The 25000-nt window shown below is 48.9% G+C and overlaps 4 protein-coding genes across 5 annotated transcripts in view; 1 reads left to right on the top strand and 3 right to left on the bottom strand.

Moving 5' to 3' along the window:
* The window catches only part of gngt2a (guanine nucleotide binding protein (G protein), gamma transducing activity polypeptide 2a), a 4267-nt gene extending 3314 nt beyond the window's left edge, over positions 1 to 953 (bottom strand). The window contains exon 1 of the mRNA XM_084678433.1: positions 1 to 953. This exon is cut by the window's left edge and continues 659 nt beyond it. The gene's annotated coding sequence lies outside the window, so the exon portion shown is untranslated.
* Positions 954 to 2337: 1384 nt separating this feature from the next.
* nags (N-acetylglutamate synthase) lies at positions 2338 to 9402 on the bottom strand. 2 transcript variants are annotated; one of them, XM_084678428.1, is made up of 8 exons: positions 8709 to 9196; positions 7517 to 7797; positions 6749 to 6962; positions 6248 to 6428; positions 4961 to 5000; positions 4638 to 4769; positions 3940 to 4122; positions 2338 to 3392 (listed from the first exon to the last, which is right to left on the bottom strand). In XM_084678428.1, exons 1-8 carry the CDS (start codon positions 9072 to 9074, stop codon positions 3206 to 3208), a joined length of 1584 nt encoding a protein of 527 aa, XP_084534554.1. In that variant the 5' UTR covers positions 9075 to 9196; the 3' UTR covers positions 2338 to 3205. The 2 variants fall into 2 exon arrangements, with proteins under 2 accessions (XP_084534554.1, XP_084534556.1); XM_084678430.1 differs by lacking the exon at positions 3940 to 4122 and having other exon boundaries at positions 8709 to 9402.
* A 1265-nt stretch (positions 9403 to 10667) lies between these two features.
* LOC146253977 (oxysterol-binding protein-related protein 7-like) lies at positions 10668 to 23970 on the top strand. Its single transcript, XM_084678423.1, has 22 exons — positions 10668 to 10756; positions 13442 to 13650; positions 14550 to 14693; positions 14787 to 14840; positions 14980 to 15093; positions 15396 to 15572; positions 15934 to 16063; positions 16798 to 16916; positions 17051 to 17149; positions 17865 to 18021; positions 18260 to 18393; positions 19215 to 19307; positions 19489 to 19669; positions 20170 to 20453; positions 20649 to 20786; positions 20942 to 21005; positions 21171 to 21249; positions 21599 to 21743; positions 21887 to 22037; positions 22171 to 22297; positions 22502 to 22624; positions 22755 to 23970. The coding sequence occupies exons 2-22, from the start codon at positions 13513 to 13515 to the stop codon at positions 22861 to 22863; spliced, it is 2760 nt and encodes a 919-aa protein (XP_084534549.1). The 5' UTR covers positions 10668 to 10756; positions 13442 to 13512; the 3' UTR covers positions 22864 to 23970.
* Positions 23971 to 23979: 9 nt separating this feature from the next.
* Positions 23980 to 25000, bottom strand: part of LOC146253976 (TANK-binding kinase 1-binding protein 1-like) — a 5552-nt gene continuing 4531 nt past the window's right edge. Inside the window, exon 10 of the mRNA XM_084678435.1 lies at positions 23980 to 25000. This exon is cut by the window's right edge and continues 241 nt beyond it. The gene's annotated coding sequence lies outside the window, so the exon portion shown is untranslated.

Genomic DNA, 25000 nt, shown 5'->3' with positions numbered 1-25000 from the left:
GACACTACCTCTCTGGATTGTCTAAATACATTAGGGTTCTAGTTCCGCCATGCCATTTTCTTTGTCATAAGCTGTCCAGCCCCACGTGTAGTATCGGATGTTTCAAGTTTCGGAAGGGAAAGTGATTCTGACAGCATTAGCTTGTGACCTTTATACAGTCAATAGGACACGGCAGAAACAGAAGCTACACCAACCTAAACAGAACAGTCTGCTAGTGTTCTCACTTGGTTTCTCTCCACTGTTATACACAATGGCTGTAAAAGGCCATAGTTATAAAGTCATTAGAGTAGTCGAGAGAATGCGTAAACTGGAATATTCCTTCAAATCCTAGTAAAAACCTCTGCCCTAAAAAGGATATACTGCCATCTTCAGGCAACAGCTGGTTCTGCAGGTAATTACATTTTGCACCGACTGCCAATATGTGCAGTAATTGGGTTAGTTAGGTAAACCTCATTCCAAGCCACATTAACCTACAGATCCCTACTCACAACTGCTTCTTCCTGTCCTGTCTGCAGGCTTACTGGCCCACGGACACCACCGCTAAGCCCATCACAAAGCTGTAATTATTCAATCAGTGTATCTGTCAAAGGGGTCATAGTTGTAGTTGATTATTTTAAGGAGAGCCTAACGTCTCAGCCTATGCACCACCCACTGACAGTGAGACCCAATACAGAAAGAACCACGACGACACCCGACAAACCCAACCGCAGCTAACCACCCTCAGTAGCATACACCTGGCTGGGAGTCCGGTTTAGTTAAGGTCAGGGTTTGAGACCCCTCTAATTGCATGAGCAACAATCATTTGTTCCTACGACCGGTCAGTGTTGTACAGTATTTTTCTGTTACCAGAAGACAAACCTTTTCGCAACCCCAGTCTGTAACAACTCCATGTCCGAACAACCCAACCTCCCCACAGATAGATGTGTGATGGGAGTCACTCGTTAACATACAGGCACACCTTATCAGTTGGTACTGCCCTTTACAATCAGATATTTAAGAGATTCTAACGGTGTCATCTACATGTCTAAAGGAAGCTGATCTGTCGTGCTCCCTGAGGCCTGTTGGGCAGGGCTGGGCGTGACCTGGTCTTGCTAGGCAGGGCGGGGTGTGACCTGGTCTTGCTAGGCAGGGCGGGGCGTGACCTGGTCTTGCTAGGCAGGGCGGGGCGTGACCTGGTCTTGCTAGGCAGGGATGGGCGTGACCTGGTCTTGCTAGGCAGGGCTGGGTGTGACCTGGTCTTGCTAGGCAGGGTTGGGTGTGACCTGGTCTTGCTAGGCAGGGTTGGGTGTGACCTGGTCTTGCTAGGCAGGGTTGGGTGTGACCTGGTCTTGCTAGGCAGGGCGGGGCGTGACCTGGTCTTGCTAGGCAGGGCTGGGTGTGACCTGGTCTTGCTAGGCAGGGTTGGGTGTGACCTGGTCTTGCTAGGCAGGGTTGGGTGTGACCTGGTCTTGCTAGGCAGGGTTGGGTGTGACCTGGTCTTGCTAGGCAGGGTTGGGTGTGACCTGGTCTTGCTAGGCAGGGTTGGGTGTGACCTGGTCTTGCTAGGCAGGGTTGGGTGTGACCTGGTCTTGCTAGGCAGGGTTGGGTGTGACCTGGTCTTGCTAGGCAGGGTTGGGTGTGACCTGGTCTTGCTAGGCAGGGTTGGGTGTGACCTGGTCTTGCTAGGCAGGGTTGGGTGTGACCTGGTCTTGCTAGGCAGGGTTGGGTGTGACCTGGTCTTGCTAGGCAGGGTTGGGTGTGACCTGGTCTTGCTAGGCAGGGTTGGGTGTGACCTGGTCTTGCTAGGCAGGGTTGGGTGTGACCTGGTCTTGATGCTGGTGCCCATCCAGCCCAGATGTCCGCTCGTGACTCCTTGACCGACCCTCAGATTACCTCAGAGAGCTGTCAACATGCTTCCGAGCCTATTCCTGGCAGCTTCTCCTAATCTGATCCCGGGGTCTAATCCACGAGATTAATGAAGACAGGATGTCACTCGTTCACGACCTGCTTGCTGGAATCTCCGCACAGGATCGATTGAGGACATTTCCGCATGCGTGCAAAGTGTTTTCACGGTGGCTCAATCCTTCCCCGACAGCCTTGTCCGTGATGCTCCTTGACGTTACTTTTTAGACTCGTGCTTTGATGTGGGTGTCAAGTATGTCCTTTGCTCCTCATCACTGTTGCGCTCAGAATCCTCGTTTGATGCGTTCCATCTCACCAGTTGTTCCGAATGTCCGGTTAAATCAATACAATCTCTGTGGCTTTGTCTCAGTCCTCGATTCTTTAACTTCCTCACCACAGCATCGCCGGAGCAGATAACACACAAATCAATACAAATAGAGAGAAAGGGAACGTGACTTTTCAAGAAAAGATTTGTTTAATCAAAACCATTGTGTCAGTGGTGTATCCTCTACAGTGTATGTACTGTACATGTAAACAGTGGTGTACCTCCCAGCACTGCTGCTGGGAATAAGGCCTCCAATTTCTCAAGTAATAATAAGTCAGTATTATTATTATTATTATTAAGTATTAAGTAGTTACTGTTATATGTAATAGTAAGTCATTGAAACAGGTGTGCTGCCGCAAACTATCCACAGCACATCCATGCTTTCTCTTCACGCACTGCTTTGAACACATGTGCGTTCGTGAGAGTGCGAGAATGTCTTACGCGGACCTGAGACTTGGAGATTGAGGGCTCTCCAAAAGAATCCTGTACTACAGGCTGTCGCGAGGGTCACCTTCACATCAAGAGGCAGTGTAAATGCGAAAATCATTCTTTGCAAAACTCCCTACTAATCCAAAAGGGAGTGAAATGAAATGAAATACAAAACATCTATCGAGTCCATCCAAAGTTTGGCAGCACACTTTTGGTTGTTTCAGTCCCACCTCTGAAAACCTCAGCCCAGGACATTAACTTGAAATAATTCAAGTAAAGTGAAATAAGGTTCAAGTAAACAAATTCTTGTAAACTTCCAAGTGACTTGCAGTAGCCTTAAGACAAGAGCAGCAATAGATAAATAATCATGGTATCCACTCCCAAATCCAGCATCATCAGCGGAATTCTGCAAATGTGTAGTGCATATAACACAAACTATCAACCCCATAACGCACTACTCCAAAAACAGTTTATGAAGTGATAGAACTGCTCTCCTCGTCTAAAACCCTTGTGGCGTAACAGAACGTGGGTCTCGGAGCGTGTTAGGAGTAGGCGCTGTCAGAAGGTCATTCAGGATTGGAGGGGTGGTGTCTGGGCTGCGGTTCCTCCTCCTCCTCCTCCGACCGGCCCGTAGAAGGAGTCGGGAACCTGCTTGGCATACTCCACCAGCTCGTACGAGTCCCTGATGTCTGTCAGGCCGAACCAGAACACGGTCCAGCTGCCGTTGGCGAAGCTACCGTCACAGTGTTTGAAGTACCTTGGGATAGGTGGACAAGGTTTATTTATAAAGCGCGTTTAAAACCAAGAAATGTTGTAACCAAAGTGCTGTACGGCAGAGATATTCAAACACGTTAATATCAGAAGTGTGTAGAGGTATGACTTAGACCTACAAGAGAGGAATTTGGACACTTGTGCCAGAGTACCTATATTAATGACAAGTATTAAACAGGTGTAGTGTATGTGTATCATTTACATTTAGTCATTTAGCAGACGCTCTTATCCAGAGCGACTTACTTAAGTACAGGGACATTCCCCCCGAGGCAAGTAGGGTAAAGTGCCTTGCCCAAGGACACAAGTGTAATTTGGCACAGCCGGGAATCGAACTGGCAACCTTCTAATTACTAGCCCGACTCCCTCACCGCTCAGCCCCCTGACTCCCATCAATGAGGGTTATCACTGAGGGGTTTATAGTTTTCTCCGAAATCCTACAGATTTCTCATCCCCAAGCTAAACACAGACAGCCCAGGCTAGGTAGCGTAGCGGGTGCTCCTAATCTCGACCCGTTCAGCAGCTTGGGGTCTCACCAGGGGTTGATGCGGTTGGAGCCGCGGGACCTCCAGAAGAGGCGCCCCAGGTCCTGGCGGATGCACTGCCAGAGGATCTGGCTGGTGCCCTGGCCCTGCTTGCTGCTGCTCACCACAAACTTGTCCAGGTAAGGAGTGGCACTGCCCACTGGTTCCTTGGTGATGATGGCCGCCGCGCTGTAGCTAGAGGTCGCGAGTCAAGGTCAAAGGTCAGGGTCATGGGTTTTGTGCGGTGTCGTCCCCGTTCAGCTGGTGCGGCCTCTCAGCCCTGGTCCTCGGGGTCGGGACCCGCTGCCCTGCCCTGCCCCCCTCTTCCAACACACCTGGTTCAGATGAACAGGTCCTTATCAGAGCTTGGTTACGACCCGTCCATTTGAACCAGGTGTGTTGGAAGAGGGAAACATCTAAAACTTGCAGCGAAGCGGGGCGCCCTGGTAGCTCACCAGATAAATGAGGGTACCATGTCGGGTGAGGCTTTTCCGCAGCGGCCTGGGTTCGAATCTGGCCTGGGCCCTTCGCTGCATGTCATCCCCACCCTTTGTCTCCCTGCTTTTCCTTGTCACACTTCACTTACCAACTATCCAACACTCATAAAGACTTATCTTAAAGGAAAAACAGTGTACAGGGCAGCGGAACCCGAGGACCGAGTATAGAGAGAGGCTGAGTTGGTAGGCTGTTCCCAGGCCCGACCCACTCACCCTTTAGAGAGGTAGATGGAGTGTAGGCGTCCTTTCAGAGACTCGATGTAGTCTTCCTTCAGGGTCTTGTCAAACGACTTGTTTATCAGAGCCAGCAGGCGCTCCAGGTCGATGCCCTCTAACGAGGTGTACCTGGACGCACAGGGGGAGGGGAGGTCAGTAGTCAACCACGCCCTTCCTCAGGCCTATATCCTCATTGGCTCGTTCTACGCGTCGCCCGTGCAAAGTCAGGTTAACGTTCATCAAGTCATTTATTATTAGTACTGCTCTGTTTCGATTCGTTCCAGGACGAATTAAGACTTGCAATTGGTTCATAGTCTTACCGGTGAATGGGGTCTCCGTTTTTAAACAGGGTTCCTGAACCTGTAACAAGAGACATGGTCTAGTTGGTGCACTGTTGCTTGAACACAGGTTAGGTCTGCTCCTGTAGTGTCCTATAATAACCCAAATGAACTTCTATGGCATCTGACACATACATCCAGACTGGTAATAAGGATCATTTAGTTCTGCCTGAGTCGTTTGTCTTAAGAGTTATGACATGCCTAAGCAGAGGGGGCAGTGGATTCACCTTGATGGAGGTTAACACGATTAGGTATTAGCTCAGGAGCTTAGGGGAATCAGGTGGCTGAGCGGTTAGGGAATCGGGCTAGTAATCAGAAGGACGCTGGTTCGATTCCCGGTCGTGCCAAATGACGTTGCGTCCTTGGGCAAGGCACTTCACCCTACTTGCCTCGGGGGGAATGTCCCTGTACTTACTGTATGTCGCTCTGGATAACAGTGTCTGCTAAATGTAAATGTAGCTCGGGCAGGTGCAACGGCTCGTTTTCTGTGAGTCGCAAGGGAGCCTAATGACCTTGCTGCAATGCAACAAGATCCCCACAAGACAGGATTGTGAGCTTATCCAAAAAGTTCCAAAAGTAAATTTTACACAAAGCAAGACCGATTAAAACACCACATACTTCAAGCTCATCGTAACAGTTCATCGTAAAAGTTCATTTAAGGTTTGTTTTCCGAGCATGAACCCAGAATAGAGGTCTTCTCAAATGGCATTTTCCAAACATAGCCGTGTCTTCGATTACACATATCCTCTTTTTGGGGTAACACGTGCGTGGCATGCACCGCAGGACAGCGGCTCACGCAGGATGCGTATGCCAGCATATAGATCACCCAAAGAAAGTTTACAATGGTCTGAAATTTTGATTTTTCAATCCCTCAAAATCCTTATACTCCCCAACCACTCAATTTGAGTGAACAAGTTGGCCCAGTCCAGGAGCCCAGGAGTCGACGGATTGTGGCAGAGTCCTTGTCCTCAGACACACGTGGAGTGGAGTGTTGTGTTGGGGTTAGTATGTGAAGGGTTAGGTACACTGTCTGTTCCTACCCCAGTACATTAGCATTGCTTAGCATTGAGGGGGGGGGGGGGAGGAGGGAGGGAGGGAGGGAGGGAGGGAGGGAGGGAGGGAGGGAGGGAGGGAGGGAGGGAGGGAGGGAGGGAGGGAGGGAGGGAGGGAGGGAGGGAGGGAGGGAGGGAGGGAGGGAGGGAGGGAGGGAGGGAGGGAGGGAGGGAGGGAGGGAGGGAGGGAGGGAGGGAGGCCCCTAGTCAGCCTGACCTTTGTGACTGAAGAGCTCAGTGAGTAGGGTTTTGCCGGAGGTAATGACCGCGGACGACTCGCAGGGCAGCTGGTTGAGGAGCTGGGCGATGGTTGCCACCTGCTGGCACTCTGCCAGGCTCAGCCACGACGCACTGGTCAGGCCCGGCAGATCCCCGGGCAGAGACACCGAACCCAGGACCTGGAGGAGGGGAGGGGCAGAGGACAGGAGGGCAAGGATGGGATGGGCAGAGGGAGAGAGGGGCAGGAGAAGGAGGCATAGAGGAAAGGCAAAAAATCATAATTAAAAGATTTCTAGATTTCAACTGAAAATTGGTTATGCGTATAAGTGACCCAAGCCGAGACCAGGTTTTAAAACAACCTATCCACCCACACTGGGTTTCTGACGTGGGATTTCTAGACAAAAAAAAAGTCAAGAAAGACTACTTATAACCAGGCAAAAACACTGCATTACTACCAAAATACCGTAGCTAAACATCCCCTTCACACACACACACACACCTTGTGGTCCTGGTTGCGTAGACCCCCCCGGCTGTTGAGGAACATGACCTTGAGGGGTTTCAGGGCTCTGGAGATAGCTGCGGTCACATTGACCGAGTCCAGCGCTACTGAACACCCAGTGGTGTTCCTCCCCACGGGGCACACCAGGGGGATGGCGCCACAGTCCAGGCTCCATTGCAGAAGGCCACTGTCCACGGATAGAGGCCCTTCACCACTGCGGACGGCGACACGGAAAGAAGGGTGATTGCTGTGCTGCGTGCACAAGGATATAGGTGATCTTCCCTGCGGTGAGCCGCGTGAAAAGACCCTACCAGAGATGTAGCAGATTTGATTTGTCCAGCTTGGGAGCGAAAGCAGAAGGTTTGAGAGCGAGCAGTAAAATAACCTGTGTTTTTGGAAAGGAATGAGGTGTAATGGCCTGTTTGACCACTGAGACTGTACTGTTGTTGTCTTGTAAGCCCATGAGGGTTGGGTATTTTGGGTCAAATAAAATCCATTAATCAAGCAGGACAGACGCCAAAGCCTGTCCAAGAGGTTGTTATTTCTCAACAAAAGTATTGTTTACAAATGTACACTGCTCGACAACTTCTTACATGTGTCCCTGGATAAGAGAGTCTGCTAAAATGAAGGAACTAATTGAATGACCTAAATGAATACATTGGCAAAAATGATTCATTTGTGCTCGAAAGTAATGAGGAAAAACTCTGAGAAGAGTCCAGCTGTTGTCATTCTACTATGTGTTGTTGTGGTGACTGTAGGTAGGCTGACCTGCTTCCGTTTGGAGGGTCCTGTTGCAGAAGCAGCGCTTCTGCACTAAAGAAAGGTATGACCGTGGCCGAGTGTTGCTGCAGTAACTCCGTCAGAGCCTGGGTTCGCTCAACTAGGTTTGCCCTGATGTTGGACGTGGACCCTGCCAACACCTCCTCCTCCACCTCTGCCCGAGAGAGCCCCATCACCACCACTGGCTTCATGTCCATCCGCTGCAGGAAGGAGAGCCCGAAGGCCAAGCTCTGCAGCATGTCGCCGCGCTGAAACACGGACTTGTCCACCTGATGTCAGAGATATCTTGTTTTAATGATTGTTTACCGGCACATTTCGCCTGCTCCCTCCACCATCCCCCCAAAAATGAACACCATTAGAGCAAGTGAGATTTTGAATGATTATGAAAGACAGTGTATTTGACAAAATCAGGGGAGAATCTAGGTTCCCACTTTTAGGGGGGCTAAGCCCCTAGATAAAAACCTATTATTTTTCCTGTGACCCAGCAAAACTAGGGGGGTCTGGGGCGTGTTCCCCCAGGATACATTTCTGAAAATATCCTTTAAAATAGTGTCCTGTAGTGGGTTTTAGGAAGAGAAATTAACACATTTTGACTTTAAATATGAGGGGAAAAAATGGTTTTTCAGCTCCAGCCTCTCGAAAATAGGGATAGATACGCCCAAGGACACAATAGAAGTAAAAATTAATAACGGGGGTTTTGGCTGAACTTTCAAAGTAGTAAAACAAAAGCTGAACTTTTTGTGATGCGCCACACACATGCGTAACGCAAATACGACAAGGTCTGTAGGCATACATACTCCAATGCTGACTAAAGTAACTAGCTATTACTACAAACACTGGGGAGAACAAGTTCTACACGTGTTTGTTAGCACTAGACTAACTGGAACACATAAAACAGATTGTCATGCGAACGTCGCTGTTGAAAATGACCAACTACTACTGTAATTGGCTAGGCTAATACTTGTCCATATGAGCAAAAATAAAAGTACAGACGTTGTCGAATTTGCGTCAAATTTTGAAAGGTTTTTCTTAATAGGAGTACCACCCATTTGTAGCACTAGACTACCCTTTTCGTGGTGTGGCTTACAGTAATAGGCAACGTAAACAGCAAACCCGTTTTCACGAATTTAGCAGCTAACTACTGTAGCCTTTGCTAACTAGCCTCACACTGCACACTTACTTCTATAACTGCAAATGCAGGGGCTTGTGACAAACTCGCTCTCTGGAACTGGGTTAGCCAGTATCGGGCTTCTCTGGGGTCTCCACCAATTTCATTGAGAAAAGCCTTGACATCGCGATAAATTAAAGTGCGGGTTGACAAAACATGACGGTCAGAGGCTGAGAAAGAGTTGGGGAAATCTTGATGTCCCAGAGCCGGGATTTTGCTCCCGTGGCCGGCCGCGCTTGAACTCGCTAAACGGCGCTGAAGTTTCAACATCCTTCGGTGACCAGTGCTTTGGGAGAGCACCGGTGATGGATTCGATAGGTATTTGCCAGCCATGACCATGGCCCTGCAACTGGAAGTGCTACTGTTTACTTTGGCCATGTTGACTGGTTTGGAGAAAAAAGATGATAACGCCCTTGAAGTCGTCTGGGTGCTTCCTCGTGTGAAGGGGCACTAGGCAAAACAGGCAGTCTAGTCTGTCAGCACTTTCCCAAACGTGGGCAGTTCAGATTTCAATGGGAGGGATTTCACTAACCTGCGCATTTGGGAGGTGGTTGCCAAGGATACATGCAACCAGAATCTCTTAATATCCCGATTTGATTTGTATCCCACTTGTTGGTTTATTCACACACTTCTTTTTAATACTATAAAGCTTAGCCTTTTAGGGCAAACCTATAATTTCAGCCTTAGCAGGTGAAGTGCTATACAGAATTGGGAAGTCAGGCTAGTATTCCATTTAATAGTCAATATTAAATGTGGTATGGTCAGAATGTTAGGCTACCTATATTTTAAATAGCCTTGTGTGTGTGCAAGTTATGAATGTGTGTGTGTGTGTTACATATAGGCCAGGGTATGTGAAATATGAATTCCTTAACTTTGACATGAAGCAATCTTGTGTATGTTGTCTGTAGGTCTGACTAGTTAGAACAATAGATTACATTACCCAGAGTTCGTTGTGAACATTTTGCACTTGACACAAGGTGCGGTTATTGAATTTGAAGATCAATTGTTGGCTGGAATGAGAAAACTGATCATACAAAAACTCATTGTAGAAAACTGACAACAATAGAAAATGGATCACATCCTAATAAAAGTCTGTTAAATACCAATTCCTTTCCTGTTATTGAGATTAATTAGAATGCAGGATTGTATTCAAGGTAGCAAAGTAAACACTATCACACTCCATTATGGGTTATGTAAGTGGGGCATCATGAGCAGGGTGTTGTGAGGGTGTACATAAACAGGAACACTGAAACAAAGGAAGGGAGGGATGGATTGAAGGTGTTTCCAATCATTCATTCTTCAGATGGCTATGACCGATGTCACTCCAGCTGCAGGTTACATTGTTATTGTGACAATAAGTGCCACAAAACTCAATTCTGGACATTCCAGTTTAGCTACATACATGCATTCACAGTGAACTTGGAACAGGGTTATTGGGTAAGATGTCATGGGGACTCTATCACATGTGGGCCTACGGCCAATGATAAATTACCACCTTTTCGTTTAGCTAGGAATTGTAGGCCTATTTGTGTATTCATTTTTCAACTTTTTTGAATCTAATTAAGCTTGGGGCCGACATGATTAGGCCATAGGTGTTGGAGGTATTTGAAAACAATAATACTTAACTTACATACAACTGTATCAATAGCCTACTTCGTCTCAATACTGATTGTATAGTAACAGTAGGCTACAGAGTTGGTAGTACTACATAGGTCATCACCCATCAGAGGTGTGAAATAGCGGGCAAAGTAGGCTACTTTCGGGGAGAAACTTAAAGGGAAAATTGAGTAGTATGAGCGTCTTCATAGCGAAATGTAAATAAATTACAGGTATGTGTTGGCTTGTAAGGCAGTGGGTTTGCGAGACTTGTTTAAACTTTACTAGGTTATGGATGAAACTGGATCCTTTCTCTGTTGGCACACCTACCTGCATCACCTGCAAACGACGATTGAGTGACGTAGTGACATGCTATGTAAAAAATGGGAGGAAACGGTTTGGGAAGTCAGTTGTCGAGTGATTTCAGGTCAGACGGTTTTCGTGTTGGATTATTCAAGTTTCAGGTAAGGAGATTCTTTGATACCCTACAGTCAAACTTACTTTGAATGTATTTTTTTTATGCATCAAACTTGTGTGGTTGAAACTGCAATTTCATTTTATTTTAACGTATTTTCGATAAATGTTTGATTTCGTTTGACGGCGTTTTCCATCTGAGAACTATTCCTAGTCTACTATCCACCAAAATAAATTGTATCTTATCTGTTATAGGCAATCCCTATACTCCTAGTTTGCAAGCAAACGTTCAACTAGTGTTAATTTGCGCTTTGTAACACTACAACAAGTACTTTGTTGGACTATTGCCGCATGTCCATGTCTTAAGAATGACGCCCTACTGACTAAAACTGACTTTAGTCTTCAACGGTGTTTTTATCCAACGCGCCTCTGCAACACCCAGACGCTCTCATTCTTAGCCAAGTCTAAAATGTATCTTTCACTATCAAACAATACGTTTAGACAAGTTCTTAAATGACCCCTTCCTATTCCCAACTTGATATTACAATTTAGATTATTCAGACTATTTCTTTACTTGAAGTTAACTTGCAGATGGTGTTTTTCCTTGAATAAGTCTTTACAAGGCCTCCTATTTATGGGACACTACCCGCTGGGTTGTTTCTTCCGTAGTCCATCTGTAAGGATGGGTTGTGTGGTTTCTGAATACGACCCTCCTGTACATTACTCTTACTTGATTAACATGGTCAAGGACTTAAGGAGTCAGCCAGACAAGTACATGACTCCTGCAACCAGACAGAGACTCCTGTGTGTAGGTGTGTGTCTGTGCGGTGCATGTTGTTCAGGCACATTCTTGGTGGAGAGCAGAAACCAGTCTGGTCAGCCTCCACCTCGTCTCCCAGAATCCCAGCAGTCTTAGCGGCTGTGATGGTGTAGAAACCTGGTGATGTGGTTGTTTTAGGAGGTTTAGTCTCCTCGATCTAAAACCGTAAATATTACACAGCCTTCCTGGACCATAGAGGGGGTTATTGATCAGGGGAGATCTTATCAAATGAGTTGGTTATGAATCCTGCTGTTTTGTGGATCAAAAACAGCTGGTTGATTATCTTGATACTTGCGTATCATCCAGCCCTTTGTCTCTGCTCAGAAGAAACACTTTCTCACTAGTGTTGGTGTTTCTGGACCATATTTTGAAACCCACACAAGCAAAGACAATCATTTTGTGTTCTGGAGGCTGTATTTTGTTTTGGTACGTCCCCATGTCACCGTACTTGTTAGACCGCATATTCAAAATTGTGATTGTTTGAGTCATTCCACCAAGTCATCATCCAGTCTAATTCGGGCTTTTCATAAACGTGTTATTCGGCGTTGTCTAGGAACCATAGAATAAAGAATCCCACCGTTAGATGGATATACCTGACTGCATATTTATAAACGCTCCAATCTTTTTAGTAAACCTTGCTGCCGATTTCTCTATTTACTGATTAATTAAATGAACCACAACAAAAAAATGAAAGAGGGGGGACCTTAGTTGTTGGCAACGTTAAGTTGGGAGTTCAGAATTGGCATGAGTTACAGTGAACGGAAACTCATTCATCACCTTTGTGGCCAAGTAGGTCTACAGTGTATTTAGGAGGTTTATTATATTTTAAATGATCATAGGTGTAATCTATGTTCTTAGTACAAGTGCACTGAAGCGTTTTTGTCATGAGGGTTTGTGTTTTCAGTTAGGGTCTGAAAAGGGAACCGAGTGCCTTTTTAATTAATCAACATATTTATCATCCTGATAATGTTTTGTTACCTATAGCCACAGGGTGGTGAGTTTGCTGCAAAGCACGTAGGGAATGTGGGATTCCGGTTCTGATATCTGTGCTTCGGTGTTGTAAATACCCTTTCGCCCGAGATACATTTTTGATTGTCTGATTACTGGGCTCCAATGTTATGTGTCATGGAATCACGTCTTGTATCCTGTGTGAGATGCTGGCATTCTTGGTTGTCAACTTGAAGGCATGCCTTTTGGATTGCTTGTCACCTTAAGTGATGCATACTATCTGTCTGTCTGTGTGTGTGTGTGTGTGTTACCTTCTTTCAGTCCAAGCCCCACCCAGAAACCAGCCAGTTTCAAATGCAACAGATGAGTTCCGCAAAACACTGGTGTGACACCAGAGGCACAATATCTTTCTCTCAATGAAGTAACGCAAAATAAAATCTTGTATCTGGGCATGGCCTTCATTTTCCCCAGTCAGCGAGCAGATATTGCCTTGTATACATTTGTCTGTCCATTGCTTCAGATAAAACGCTAGTTTCACCAAAAACAGATGACGATGAACGATAAGTTCATGTTCAAGATTTGATCAGCATGCTTAGGGGCATGTTGACGGCCATTGAGTGCTGTGGCTTGCTGAGTGACGTTTTAGTAAAGGCTGTCTCACTGCATTCCTTTTGAGACTGTACACGTAAGCCTTTCAAAACTTCTCCCTGAAAGGCAGCATTGCTTTCCTCACAACTTCTGCCTGATTTTGGAAGCATCAACTTTTGTGACACTTTAAAATCAACAATTCAGCTTTTTATTTCATTTTTAATCAATGTTACTGTGACGTAGTTCTTTGAAGCTTGTGTTTATTGGTATGAGCTGGTGAATAATTATGGGAGCTCGTTATTTACTTAAACACACCTACAACACCGACTGAGGTTTTTGCTTTAATTTATTGTGATTTAAATGTTGTTTTATTCCACAGTATCCTACCATGAGAGCAAGCCTTGCCTGAAGCCACGTTTACTTCGTTGCCTTATTCATCCAATCCCAAAGATGGACCATCACGAGTTCACGCCCCCTCTCAATAGCAGCCAATCCGTGATAAGTGGGATGGACCGGTCCCCTGCTGTGGTGTTCAAACCTGGCCACTCACGGAGCGGCAGTTCTGGTTCCTCCCGACACTCTCGCCAGGTAAGGCATGTGAACCGGTCAGGGTAAAGTGAACCGGTCAGGGTAAAGTGAATCGGTCAGGATAATGTATGTCTGTACTGTCTGGGGCATACGTTCAGATCTGTGGTGTGGATGATGTTTCGAGTAAGAGCTTGTTCCTCAGCTGGTGAGGTGAAAGGTTGGCTCCCAGTTGAATGCTGTGCCTACTGGATACTCAGGAAAAGGTTGCCCTCTCACAAAATTTACAAAGATTAAAATAAAATAAATTTATAATGGCTTGTTGGGACGTTTTCTTCAACATTGATACAGTATTTTAACCTCCTGGCAACTTGCTGGCGTTTGTTGGCTAGCTCAGCTTGCAATTTTACAGACGTTAACATTAACATTTTTATTTTAACATTAACAAATTTGTTGGAGTGACTAGTTATGCACTAGTAGTGGTAATAATACTAGTTTACATGATCCATAACTGTTTGGGGATGTTCTCTCAACTAACATCTTAGATATCGTTCGCTATCAGCTTAACGCGCTAGCTACCTTAGAGACATATGCTACGTGTGTTTGGTGATGTTCTCTATATTAAGTTGGGAGTGGGGTCTCCCACACACCGCCGGCACCTTCCCTCTTGAGTCTTCGGCTTTGCAAATGGAAAAAACACCACACCTCCCTCTAAACTTTTGGGATATCTAGTGTCAGATCGACACGTCCCATAGGCACACCGTTTAACCATGTTGCTTCCGAGTCAAAGCTTGACGGACCTTCTTCTCTTAGTAGCGGTTGCTAAGGTACGATTGGACGAGGGCCGTTCTAGGGAGGAGTTTCGAGTCAATTGAATCTAGCTTTTATTTGTGGTCCAAGCCATGTCGCCCAAGGCTTCGCCCACCACGCCCACAGACCTTCTTCCTCTCCTTCCTCGGCAGACGTCTCGTAACTGGGAGGTGATGGAGGACCTTCAGGTGGACGTGGCCCAGGCGCCAAGCACGGGCCTGGACCTCAGCATCCCTGGCATCTGTGAGGGCTTCCTCATGAAGAAGAGGAAGTACCCAATGAAGGGCTGGCACAAGGTAACCAGGACCCTTCTGTACTGGGAGCCATGTCACCTGGTAACCTCACCCTGGATGTAAACATACTGGTTTTCTTTCTTTTCTTTTTTTTAGAGGTACTTCCATTTGGAGAAGGGGATCCTTAAGTATTCCAAAACACAGCACGATGTATGTATGCTCCACATACACACACATATAATCACACACATCTAATCCTTGGAACTCATGACTTGGGAGGCTTGGCTTGACCAGCCTGCGAGCTAGGAAATGCTGATTGTGACGCTTCTGGAATGTTCCTCCTCTCCAGATCCTGAAAGGGAAGCTCCATGGCTCGCTGGACGTCAGCCTGGCCGTCATGTCCATCAACAAGAAGTCCAAGCGGATTGATCTGGACGCCGGTGACAGCTTGTACCACGTGAAGGTAAGAGGGGCTATGACTGTGCTTCCCTTGTCTACAGTTATTGTGATTGTAAGGGTTTTGTTGAAGCCTGTTTTGGATGAACCGGTTCAGTGTGCTGTCACAGCTTGGCAAGGCATTACAAATGATAGCATGATATTTCAGGTTTTTCACGATATGTCTACGATTGGATAGGATGCCGTTTCTTTTCATCCCGACTGCAAGCTCTCCTGAAAGATGATCTTACGTCTCTCCTGCTAGGCCAGTTTCTGTCTCGACTATTAGTTTCTGTCTCAACCTATGTCCGTTTCCTTCTCTCCTACCAGGCCAAGAGCCACGACCTGTTCTACATCTGGCTGACCAAGCTCTGTGCCCACCGCAGCTTCAAGAAGAACGAGGCCATGAGCGTCCACCATGGCGTGCTCCACGCTCTCTCTGTAGGCAACGGCTCCCTGCCGGCCATGGCCAGCCTGGCCCAGAGGAACAGGGCCGTGCCCAGCATGGTGAGTGGATAGCAGACCAGGGGCTAGAACTTACACCAGGGGTGCCCAAATCCGGTCCTCGAGGGCCGCTGTCCTGCATGTTTGAGATGTTTCCCTGCTCCAACACATCTGATTCAATTAAATGGGCTGTTACAACAACCATTCATTAGAATCAGGTGAGCTGGATCAGGGTAACATCTAAAACATGCAGGACAGCGGCCCTCGAGGACCGGATTTGGACACCCCTGACTTACACCAACTGAGAAGTCAGTTGGATAGTTCAATGGGGTCCCCCTCCCCCCAGTGTGGTAGGAAGCGATGTTCCTGCTTATTGACCTGGTGTCAGTGGGCGTGTCTGTGCTCTTGTCTTGTCACGGTGCAGGCTCAGTACGCCAGCTCCATGTCGGGGTACCAGGCTGAGGTGGAGACGCCAGCCCCGGCTGCTCCTGGGGTGAACAGCAAGGTGTCGGCCTGGCTGCAGCAGACGCACGAGGCAGACGCCTGCTCTCAGGGTAAGACAGTGGGCCCTCACGCCCCGCACCTGCATGGTGACGCTCTCTCTCCTGCATGGTGACGCTCTCTCTCCTGCATGGTGACGCTCTCTCTCCTGCATGGTGACGCTCTCTCTCCTGCATGGTGACGCTCTCTCTCCTGCATGGTGACGCTCTCTCTCCTGCATGGTGACGCTCTCTCTCCTGCATGGTGACACTCTCTTTCTCCTGCATGGTGACACTCTCTCTTTCCTGCATGGTGACACCCACACCTGCATGGCATGGTAACACTCTCTCTCCTGCATGGTGACGTTCTCTCTCCTGCATGGTGACACTCTCTTTCTCCTGCATGGTGACACTCTCTCTCTCCTGCATGGTGACGCTCTCTCTCCTGCATGGTGACACCCACACCTGCATGGCATGGTAACACTCTCTCTCCTGCATGGTGACGTTCTCTCTCCTGCATGGTGACACTCTCTTTCTCCTGCATGGTGACACTCTCTCTCTCCTGCATGGTGACACACTCTCTCTCCTGCATGGTGACGTTCTCTCTCCTGCATGGTGACACTCTCTCTCTCCTGCATGGTGACGTTCTCTCTCCTGCATGGTGACACTCTCTCTCTCCTGCATGGTGACGCTCTCTCTCTCCTGCATGGTGACACTCTCTCTCTCCTGCATGGTGACACTCTCTCTCTCCTGCATGGTGACACCCACACCTGCATGGTGACACCGTCTGACTGTTGTTTGTCCTCCAGAGCTGGCTCGCTGTCAGCTGGACCTGACAGAGCTGGCCCAGCTCAGCCAGAGGCTGCAGTGGCTGGAGGGAGACCTGCCCATCACCGACACAGACCTGGAGCGCCGGATTAGCATGCAGGTATGCTAGAAGTCCCCGTTGAGCCAAAGTCACAGCTTTTTGGGAGGGGGACGTTCTGTGTTCAGTTTTGAGGTTTTATTTGGCCCTGCGTCTGTTGCCGTGGGCTGAACACGCTGCCTTCTTGTCTCTTTTAGAATATCTTACTGGAGAAGCCTGAAAAGCCGAAGAAGCCAAAGGCGGGAAAGATGTTTGGTCACTCGCGCACCCTGTCGAGAGGGGAGAATCTTGGCATGGTAAGCGAGGCCGTGGTTGACGCTCTGCCCCAGCCAATCTTTTGGATTTATGACGTGAAACGTTTACCGGACAAGAAGTATAGCCCTCCTACGTACTTCCGCTCAATTTTCATTTTGCTTCTGTACTAGGTCTGGCCACGAGGTACGTATGTCAAATGTCTCCGGTTAATTTTCTACCGGCCAATCAGCGAACAGAGCTGAGAACAATGACGTTGATGTTGTGCTCTAGTTGTAGTTCCGTTATGGCCGCGGAGAAAGATGCGAGTGAAACCATTCGTCCGTTGTGGCAACGCTGCCGAATATCCATAAGCTAAAGCCGCAGCAGAACAAGTTTTGCTGAGTTTTGTTGGAGGCCATGGTGTTGAGGCCCTCCTGCCCACGGGGTTCGGGAACAGTTTGATTTTCCAGCTACGGCAGCTAGCTCTGTTAGTGGTGAAGGAATTGGCTAAAATAAGGCGAACGCTAGCGATTGGTTATGGCAGCTCAGAGTGGCTCTAGGCAGATCCAATAGTTTTAAACTTCGACAAAGTACACGCCCACAAGGAAGTCAACGCTTGTCAATGGAGCGAGCCCAGACTCTCTGTACAAATACAATGTACGAGAGTCCGGTTAGGGCCAGGCTACAAGAAGTATCCTGGGAGTTCTAGAACAAGGCTGGTTTGGCCCCTCCTCTTCCCTCTTCCCCCGCCCGCTGACTTCCCTTCTCCCCCCTCAGCTATCCACAAACAATCTGAGTGTCTCCACTGGCAGCCACCTGGGGAGATCCATGCAGTCCATCCCTGACTACGTCTTCACCCAGCTCTCCAAACCTCCTGTTACCTCCCCAGAGGCCAAGAAACTGCAGCAGGACATTTGCGCTGTGTCCCAGAGAAGTGCGATTAAGATCCAAATGTTGGGGGGGGGGGGGGGGGGGGGGGAGTATTTTCGAAACGAATGAAAAGGGTTTTGTATTGTGCACAATCGGTGTTAAATTGTGTAAATATCCTTTTGTTGTAGTTCGGTTTAGGGTTGGACAGGCTTGGGTGGTGAGTAACGTTTCTCTCTCTCTCTTTCTCTGTCCTTCTCTTTGTCTCTCTCCCTCTCTTGCTCTCTCTCTCTCTCCCTCCACAGTCCACGCCTCGCTGAAGTCTGTTCACGAGGCTCTGACTCTGGAGCGAGAGAGGGTCCGTCAGGCGTGGACTGGACCAGATCTGCGCCAGTCCACCTCCCAGCAGCTGGCCACCCTCTGCAGCACTATGTCTGAGGTGAGACACGCGCGCGCACACACACACACACACTCATAGTCAGTCACACACGCACTCAGTCCAACGCTTATAGCACACAGGCTGTTTTAAAGAAACACGTTTTGGTTTGAAGTGGACGTTCCCCTTTCAGTCTGTTTTATAAGTGAGAGAAAGAACTAGAAAAGGTCTGTCATGGCACATGCTGTGTTCAACGGCTCCAGGTAGTGACTCGTAGAACAGGTAGAGGCCTAGCTGAGGCACTCCTGCGTTCGACTGCCCCACAAGAGGAGTCAGAATACTCTGCTGAAGTTTCTGTCGACCACACCTCTGTCTCTCTAGCTGTCGCTGTCTCTCTTTCTGTGTGTCTCTCTCTCACTCTCACACAAATCTCCCTTCTAGCCTGTTGGTACTCCTGTGGGGAACTAGTCAGAACAGGTTTGGCTTGTTCTGGAGTAGTGTGGGCCAGGACGTTTGCCTTACTGTCAGTCATGGGCGGGTCTGGTCTGGTAGGAAGCCAGCCGGGAGCTGTCACGATGGAACAACACGAGCATGTTTCAAAGAGAGACATTTCAAAGAGACACGTAGAAAGATAACTTGGTCTCTCCTTCCAACTGAAAGTTCATTGGACAATACTTCAGTTTTTCTGTAAATTGCTGTCTTTCACGTCACTTTGTTTACCTGTGTGGTCGTGCACTCACAACGTGTGAACTTTTGGGATATCATTTTTTTTTATGCCTGCTTTCCCCTTAGACACGGAACTCCAATGTGCTTGTCTTAAGCTTCTTCTGTGTGTATGTGCCTGTATATTGTGTGTGTGTGTGTGTGTGTGTGTGTGTGTCTAGCTTGAGGTGCAGTCTCGTCTGACCAAAGTGCACACCCTCTCCTTGTCCTCTGATTCCACTGAGGAGTCCTACTCTACCGTTCGTCAGGACCAGGTGTGTGTGTTGTACCACATGACTGTGTGCATGCTGACACTGTCCTCGTCACTGGCCCGTTTCTGTTTCAAGACCACCTCCCCCCCCACCTCCTGCGGTGAAGGTTTGTGTCTGTGATGCCTCTCATTCGAACCACCCGGTCTCCCCTCCTCTGGTCTTCCTTTGCGCTGTCCTCTCCCAGACGACGCCCTCTGCGAACCGCCACCCGCACCGCGCCCCCTCCGTGGCCGAGTCCATGGCGGAGTACTTTGACGCCAACGAGGTCATCGTGTGCGACACGTCGTCGGAGAACGAGGCGTCCGACGAGTCGGGCCTGAGTGACGTCACCACGACCAGCACCTCGGAGCCGGAGGAGGCGCATGGTGAGACGTCCTCCGGCTGCAGCGCAGGTCACCCTGCGACCCTGTCACTTACATCCACCCCCCTACTCTCCCGACCCTGTCACTCTGTCACTTACACACAGCCCCCTCCCCATCTTGTCATGAACACCCACCCTCCCCATGCTATTACCCTGCCACCAACAGCCACCCTGTCGCTAACGCCCACATCCCCACCCTGTCGCTAACGCCCACATCCCCACCCTGTCGCTAACGCCCACATCCCCACCCTGTCGCTAACGCCCACATCCCCACCCTGTCGCTAACGCCCACATCCCCACCCTGTCGCTAACGCCCACATCCCCACCCTGTCGCTAACGCCCACATCCCCACCCTGTCGCTAACGCCCACATCCCCACACTGTCACAGGACCTGAGACACTCATTTCCACAAGGCTGTAACAATGTACACATTAGACTCCCCCCCCCCCCCCTTCTTTACCAACCCTACCAGACTGACCTCTTCTCTGTACCCCTTCTGTACAGCCACCAGCCAGTACCGCGCCAGCCTCTCCATAGCAACAGACATGCCCAGCGCCGTGCCCACCAACACAGGCCGTCGGACCACCCTGGCAGCCCACTGCACGGACAACAGCCACATCGGCATCATGACCATCCTGTACAACAACATCGGCAAGGACCTGTCGCGCGTGTCCATGCCGGTCGCCCTGAACGAGCCCCTCTGCCTGTTGCAGAGGGTGAGCGAGGAGCTGGAGTACTCCGAGTTGCTGGACATCGCCAACCGCACGGACGACCCCTTCGAGAGGATGGTGAGCGGGCCAAAACGGTGTCTGAAAGTTTGTTGTTGTTGCTAAGATACAGAAGGACGTTCTCTGCCGTTTTGGTGGGGTTATTATGGAAACTTGTCCCTGGTGGTTTGGGCTGTGTGTGTGCTCCTTCTCTGGCTATACCTGGCCATGGTTGTTTTCTAAGTGTGTGTGTGTGTGTGTGTGTGTCCATCTCAGGTGTACATGGGAGTGTTCTCCATCTCTGGCTATGCCTGGGCGTCCTGGCGTAACCGCTACAAACCCTTCAACCCTGTCCTGGGGGAGACCTACGAGAGCCACCGTGAGGAGCGCGGCTTCCGCTACATCAGCGAGCAGGTAGCCCAGTGTCACTTCTCTCTGTGTGTGTGTGTGTGTGTGTGTGTGTGTGTACATTTAATTATTGGTAGCCATAGTTGCAGGTATTGAGGAGTTCAGTTGAAGCCGTCTGACTTTGTAACTATTAATCCAACCCTTTGATTATGTGTTCTCAGGTGAGCCATCACCCTCCCATCTCTGCTTGTCACGCCCAGTCTGAGAACTTCACCTTCTGGCAAGGTAAGCTCTGCTCCTCCGCTAGCCTCCTCCGCTAGCCTCCTCCGCTAGCCTCCTCGACTAGCCTCCTCAGCTAGCCTCCTCCACTAGGAATGCAGGGAGGGGAATCTTCCTGCTTTTCGTGCCTATGTTGACAGCACTGCATCTCTCCCTGTGCTTGTCCCTCAGACCAGAGATGGAAGAACAAGTTCTGGGGGAAGTCTATGGAGATCATCTCCTCTGGACCTGTCAACGTTACCCTGCCCAAGTAAGGGTTTATGTTTAATCATGTATTTTTGGGCAGTTTTAAGCGGTATTGGACACAAGGCGCTGCGTGGCTAAGGCGCTGCGTGGCTAAGGCGCTGCGTGGCTAAGGCGCTGCGTGGCTAAGGCGCTGCGTGGCTAAGGCGCTGCGTGGCTAAGGCGCTGCGTGGCTAAGGCGCTGCGTGGCTAAGGCGCTGCGTGGCTAAGGCGCTGCGTGGCTAAGGCGCTGCGTGGCTAAGGCGCTGCGTGGCTAAGGCGCTGCGTGGCTAAGGCGCTGCGTGGCTAAGGCGCTGCGTGGCTAAGGCGCTGCGTGGCTAAGGCGCTAAAGGCCCGCGTTGTGCCGTGTCGTGCAGGTACGGGGACCACTACGAGTGGAACAAGGTGGTGAGCTGTGTCCACAACGTGCTGAGTCAGCAGAGGTATCTGGAGCACTACGGAGAGGTGACCATCAAGAACAACAAGAGCGACGACTGCACCTGCAAGATCACCTTTGTCAAGGTGACACACGCGTCATTCGGTTGAAATCTGACTGCGTACAATGTGACATGGCTGAAGATTTGTGTTTTAATAGGAACAATAACGTATTTATCATATCAGCTTCTGTGTTGGATTCATCGCTTTCCGTGTTTTGTCCTTGCTAGTCCCGCTACTGGGGTTCTGACAACAACAAGAACGAGGTCCAGGGGACGGTGTTGAACCGGGCCGGCGAGGTGGTCCATCGCTTCGGAGGACTGTGGCACGAGGGCATTTTCTGTGACACGCTGCCCACTCCCAAGTGCATCTGGAAGCCCAGTGAGTCCCGACGTCCTCGTCTACAGTCGGATCAAGATCTTTTAGATTTGTACTTTTTTTTTTAGATACGATGAAAAATGATTTCCTGTTACGGTCCATCGTTTTTTCTAATGCCGTGTCATTTCCTGTGCAGACACGCAGCCGGACGACCATGTGCACTACTACGGCTTCTCCAGCTACGCCCGGGAGCTGAACGAGCTGACTCCGGAGCTGAGGGCGGTGCTGCCCCCGACGGACACCCGCTTCAGGCCCGACCAGAGGTGACGAGGCCACCGCCTGGGGGTCAGGGACCTGGAGCCCTGTTCCATTAAGAGAGTTTACGGAATAAGCCAGGCTTATGTCAGGGGAAAGTAACTGGCATAAGCCTGGCTTATTTGGTCAACTCGCTTAGTGGAACAGGCCCCCTGGTAGATGTAGGCCGTAGACTGATCAGGTTGATGCTGAAGCTGTCTTTTCCACCCCAGGCTGCTGGAGGAGGGCAAGGTAGCGGAGGCGGACAAGAAGAAGGACGAGGTGGAGGAGAAGCAGAGGGAGAGGAGGAAGGAGATGGCCAAGACGGGAGAGGAGCACCAGCCACGATTCTTCACGTAAGTTCCCTCCTAACAGCCCCTTACCGGGGTTACACTGGACAGGCCACAGTTCCTTTTTGAATAAAACTTGACCCAGCCATTGAACAACTGGGGAAAAGCTAATCTCCCTTCTCCTCCTTGTGTTTAGTAAAACCCTGGATGAACAGGGCAGGGAGGTGTGGGTGAACAACGGGACCTATTGGAAGCTGAGGGAGCAGCCTGGCTTCGCCAACACAAAGAACCTGGACCTGTGGTAGGAGCTAGCACTTGCCTAGCCTAGCACTAGCCTAGCCTAGCACTAGCCTAGCCTAGTACTAGCCCCAGACCCCAATGCTGAGCAGCCTGGCAAGGCCACCAACACCCTGGATCCGCTGCTCCAGGAACTGCTACTTATTCTGCCCACCGTGCGGACGGGGAGGGTGGGGAGACGAAACTCAGTTTGGTCGCATGGATGAACCCCTCCAGGTGTCCATATGTGGAGGGGAGATGATATCACCAGGGAAGATATGAGGAATTTAGGGTCCCCCCCCCCCACCCCCTTTGATTTTTGGAGGTTCCCCCACTGCTGCTGGGTTCTCCTTTTAGAACCCCTCGCCTCTCATGCGCCGTCAGCCCAGACTGGAACTGTGGGTGGAGAACATCATTTCAGGAAGTTTAGAACACCGATCTCAGACCAACATGGTTGGTTTTACTGTTTTAGTTTTGTCAGCGTCTTAAATCCGACATGTCTTTCTTTTGAGTTGACTGCATGTTTGTAGAGATGCAAGTTTTGATCCTTTTACCGGTATGTTTTGTATATTTAAACACTTTTACTTATTGACTTTTCTAAGTCATTCCCGAGTATTTAATGGATAGGTATTGAAAACTCGCTTGAGAAGGGAGAAACTGTGGCTTTGAGTGTGAAACTGATGGTGTGTGGGTTCCTCAGGGTTAAAACGGCTGACCTCCCTCATAACTGGTCTCACTGTAAATTGTATATTTAGTTGTAACTTACTTATCCTTGTTTTTGAATGACACAGTGGTGTTCTAAATCCCCAAAACAGTTAGCTAACACATTCGCTCCCGTTCCACTAGGCACAGGAAGGTCTTCGTTATGCTGGCTGTCTTTTTGTGTGCCCAAATGTGCTACTTAGGTCTCAAATCCAGTCCCTTGTCCAAAGTGAGTCAGTAAGTTTAAAGTAAGGGTCATCTTTTGGATCTTGCTATCTGTTGATACTATGAAATAGGTTTTTATGGATGTTTCAACGATGGATAATGAGAAGAGATCCATTCTCAAATGTCTGTGTAAAACAAGTGGGGGAAATTAGACCTCCACATCAAATGTTCTATTGTGTAGTTCCGAATAAATATAAAAATAAAAATAACATTTGTGTTTTTTTTTATTTATTCAAAGAGCCATGCCAGGAGTGGTGTTACACCTTTAACCATGTGATTTATGTGTCATTATTTTATTGAGTTGCACAGAAAACTGAAAGATGAATATTAAGGATAAGCTATACGTCATTACTCTACAAAACAAGGTGTTGGTCTAAATAAATCCTGCATATAAGATGTTGAGATGCAACAATCGGAAAAAAAAAAAAAAAAAAAGGTTAAGCTTGATCGCAACAGCCTTTTTTCCATTTTGTGTTCTTAAAGGTCTTGTTTCAAAGTTACTCCCCCACCACCATGTTTGTCCAGTTCCCAGGAGCCCACAGTTCACTAGGAACATCTCAATTGAGTCTCTGCTGAATAGTTTGGAACACTTTGTCCATCCATCATGTCTTTGAGTCATCTTGAATGCAATGGGAGTCGGATCAGCTGATCATTTCTCACCAAGTGTCTGTCCAAGGTGTGTCCCCGAGTCTGTAAACTTCTCTGACCGCTTCTCTACTGACCAGCACACACAGCTGCTGTCCTGATCCCCCCCTAGTCCCCATCCCTGGATAGTTCAATCCCTGAAAGTGAATATACAAATGAATGAACGTAAGGTATGTTATTGCCCTACCCAGACCATCTCTTTTACAAGGTAGAGTAAACCCACTTCCACGGTTCAATCCTCCATTTTTTTTAAGTCTAATTCATTATTGTCCTTGTATACCGTATTTTTCTTACGGTTGAGTTTTACAACTCAAAATACACACGATGCGATACAGAACATTGCCTGTAGTCTGTCGTCGCCGATGTCCGAGTTGAGGTGGGGAGGATGTTGGGAGATGGGGCTAGCTGGTGTCGTGTTGGGAGATGGGGCACACAACCCCAATCACAGCCCTAAACTAGCATGGTCATGTTCATTATGGACTACTAGGCCTCAGACACTAGATTTCTCTCCTCTGCATTGAAGGTTTTGTATTGCAAAGAGGATCTGCAGTTGACGTTGGCTTCTGGACGTGGTTTTGTTGTAGTCCCTGCTCT

Source organism: Hypomesus nipponensis, chromosome 17, assembly GCF_054491055.1.
Source record: "Hypomesus nipponensis isolate SF chromosome 17, ASM5449105v1, whole genome shotgun sequence".
NCBI classification, from domain to species: domain Eukaryota; kingdom Metazoa; phylum Chordata; class Actinopteri; order Osmeriformes; family Osmeridae; genus Hypomesus; species Hypomesus nipponensis.
The sequence above is the reverse complement of the archived record's forward strand: the minus strand, read 5'-3'. Positions and strand labels throughout refer to the sequence as shown.